General features: G+C 30.9%; 1 protein-coding gene across 1 annotated transcript; it reads left to right on the top strand.

Annotated features, from left to right (window-relative positions):
• The first annotated feature begins 399 nt into the window (after nt 1–399).
• On the top strand, nt 400–2367 carry LOC132051039 (elicitor-responsive protein 3-like). The gene is made up of 5 exons (XM_059442347.1): nt 400–551; nt 1388–1453; nt 1661–1781; nt 1895–2012; nt 2119–2367. The coding sequence occupies exons 1-5, from the start codon at nt 485–487 to the stop codon at nt 2143–2145; spliced, it is 399 nt and encodes a 132-aa protein (XP_059298330.1). The 5' UTR covers nt 400–484; the 3' UTR covers nt 2146–2367.
• The last annotated feature ends 202 nt before the right edge of the window (nt 2368–2569 follow it).

Raw genomic sequence — 2569 nt, 5'->3', positions numbered from 1 at the left:
GTTACTTTTATGGGTAGAAAATCCGTTACATTTATTTGTGTTTAGAATTTCGTTAATCATCCTTAGATATGAATTAGCAATACATACTTAATTTAATAGCTGGTTAATTAATTAATGGTGTAATGATTAATAATTAATTTTGAGATGATTCACAACAAGAGGGATCAAAAGTGCACAATTTGAAATTTAAATATACTTAAACATCTATCGAAAGGATGAAAATCAGAATTTGATGATATTCGAAGGACTAAAGCGCAAATTTCCCCATTGAATAGTTCAAGAAGGATAAATAAAATGCAAGAAACCGGAGAAAGTGGAATTACCAAGATAACGACCACGTGGTTTGTAGTTATTGGAGTATTAAACTATAAATTGAGCTGGCCTAAATGACATTATTCAAAACAGTAAAACGATTAAATTGAAGCTTTTTACTATCTTCCCATTGTTTTGTTCTGTTCTTATCAACGTGAGTCCGATTCAAAAGATGGTTTATGGAAAGCTTGTAGTCTATCTTGAAAATGCCACAGGCCTTGATGACACAAATTGGCTGAGTATGTTGCTAACTAGATCCCTTCTATTACATGTTATTATATTGATGAATAAAACCGAGAGTACTTCAAGAATGTAAAATTTGATTACATGTTGAAGCGGAACCTTAATCAAATCTTATAAATTAGCATGTTTTCTTGTTTACTGCATGGTCCATGATGATCTTTATTCTCATCACAAATTTATTATAGGATAACAGGTCGGATTATCAACCAGATCTCATTCGTTTCCATCACTTTATGATCGTTGATTTGCGTCTTCGTCTATGTATAAACAAGTGTGACTTTTTATTTGTATACGGAAGTAAGGAAACAATGAACTATTTAGAACCAACTTTGAGCTGCAAACCGGGCTTTTTATTTGGATCCTACATATATCCAAAAATAATTACACTTGAAAAATCAAGTAGATCAAGCATAAAACAGATGGAGAGGGTAAAATTCTTTATTTTTTTTTTTTATTTTTTTAAAAAAAAATATTATGTAGATTGGTTTAACAAATTGCATGCACCACTGAAAATATATTCAAGATCTGTCTCGAAGCGTAAAAGAAAAGAGAAAAAGTTTAGATCAAGCATAATATAGGTGCACGTATAAAAAAAAATACTACTACAGATGGAAAAAGTAACTGATCTATTTCCCTTCCATAGGATTATATTTTATTAAACTATGGTTTCTCCTTTAACTATGCATGCACGTCCCTTTACATAAAAAAAAGGACCAAAAAAAAAAAAAAGAACACATACATGCATGTCCCCTCATTCTTTATTTGATAAGTACGCATCATTGATACTTCATCTTTTGGTTTAATGAATTCAGTTGTTCTTAAATTTCAACAGCTGATATGAATCCTTATGTTGTCCTCACCTGTGGAACTGAAGAGAAGAAAAGCAGTACTGCATCGGGTTTGTAATTAATTAACTTATATCCGACTTAGATGCTCGTAAAAATTGTTCAGGCTTTAAACATTAAGAAACGATGTAATAGCTAAGAATCATAAAGACTAGAGCAAACATATATATCTCAAATACAATTATAATGTAGAAATTTGTTACACTTTCATTGTATAAGAGTTAAATCCATATCTTAATATTATAAGTGGCTTTTTACAGGCGAAGGATCGTCCCCAGAGTGGAATGAGTCTTTCTATTTCACCAGTGGTTCTGATGAGCTTCACATCAAGCTTATGGATGAAAATACTTTCCAAAGTGACGATTTCATAGGAGAAACAACGTTAATAATCTCCCTGATTCCTTTCTATGCTATGAACATAAACTTTGTTTTCCAAATAATCTATAGTCTCTAACGGTTCTTTTTTATTTTCCTATGTTTCGTGATCAAAACAGAATTTCCTTAGAGGAAGTTTGTAACGAAGGAGAAGTGGGATCAACCTCGTATGAACTTTACAAGGATGATGAAAATTGTGGATCCATCAGACTTGGCCTCAGTTTCACTCCCGAGGAGGTAATTAATTATATAGGTTCTTCAACAAGAAAATCAATTTTTTTGTTTTATTTTTGAGTAAAAAGAATAAGACTTCTCAAGATCAATGTATTTTTCTTGCTTGCAGAGGAGTGAATATGATGAGGACTACTAGTTTACGCTGTCCAGCTCAAGAATTTATGTTTATGGAAGGGTCATTGAATTACCCATACAAGAAGAAATAGTTCTAGGAATAAATTATGAAATGATATTGAATTGGTTAGCTCAATTATCAGTTTTGTGGTTTTTGTGCGAATAACATACGCATTAGTTATGCAATATTTTTTTGTATTATTTCAATCTGAATTTAATAAAGATACATGTGTTAGCAAATAAATCATTTGTGTTATCAATTGCAAGTTAGTTGACTAATGTTGCGCGCTTAGCATGTTATCTTTCATGCTTGTTTCTAATGTTTGCAACATATATTTTAGAATTAGCATTTTTTTTTCTTTTCGTTCGGTTGTTGTTTACCACGAATTTGGTAACAATTAAATTTGTAAGTGAGGTATAGGATATATGGATGAATTTTAATCTAT

The sequence above is a fragment of the Lycium ferocissimum genome, chromosome 3, assembly GCF_029784015.1.
Source record: "Lycium ferocissimum isolate CSIRO_LF1 chromosome 3, AGI_CSIRO_Lferr_CH_V1, whole genome shotgun sequence".
Lineage (NCBI taxonomy): Eukaryota > Viridiplantae > Streptophyta > Magnoliopsida > Solanales > Solanaceae > Lycium > Lycium ferocissimum.
The sequence above is the reverse complement of the archived record's forward strand: the minus strand, read 5'-3'. Positions and strand labels throughout refer to the sequence as shown.

What these genes read in the sequence shown, in the direction of transcription:
- LOC132051039 (XM_059442347.1), top strand. Translation starts at nt 485, where the DNA reads ATGGTTTATGGAAAGCTTGTAGTCTATCTTGAAAATGCCACAGGCCTT. An exon ending in GATTTCATAGGAGAAACAAC is followed by an intron (nt 1,782 to 1,894) that starts GTTAATAATCTC and finishes TGATCAAAACAG; the next exon opens with AATTTCCTTAGAGGAAGTTT. An exon ending in TCAGTTTCACTCCCGAGGAG is followed by an intron (nt 2,013 to 2,118) that starts GTAATTAATTAT and finishes TCTTGCTTGCAG; the next exon opens with AGGAGTGAATATGATGAGGA.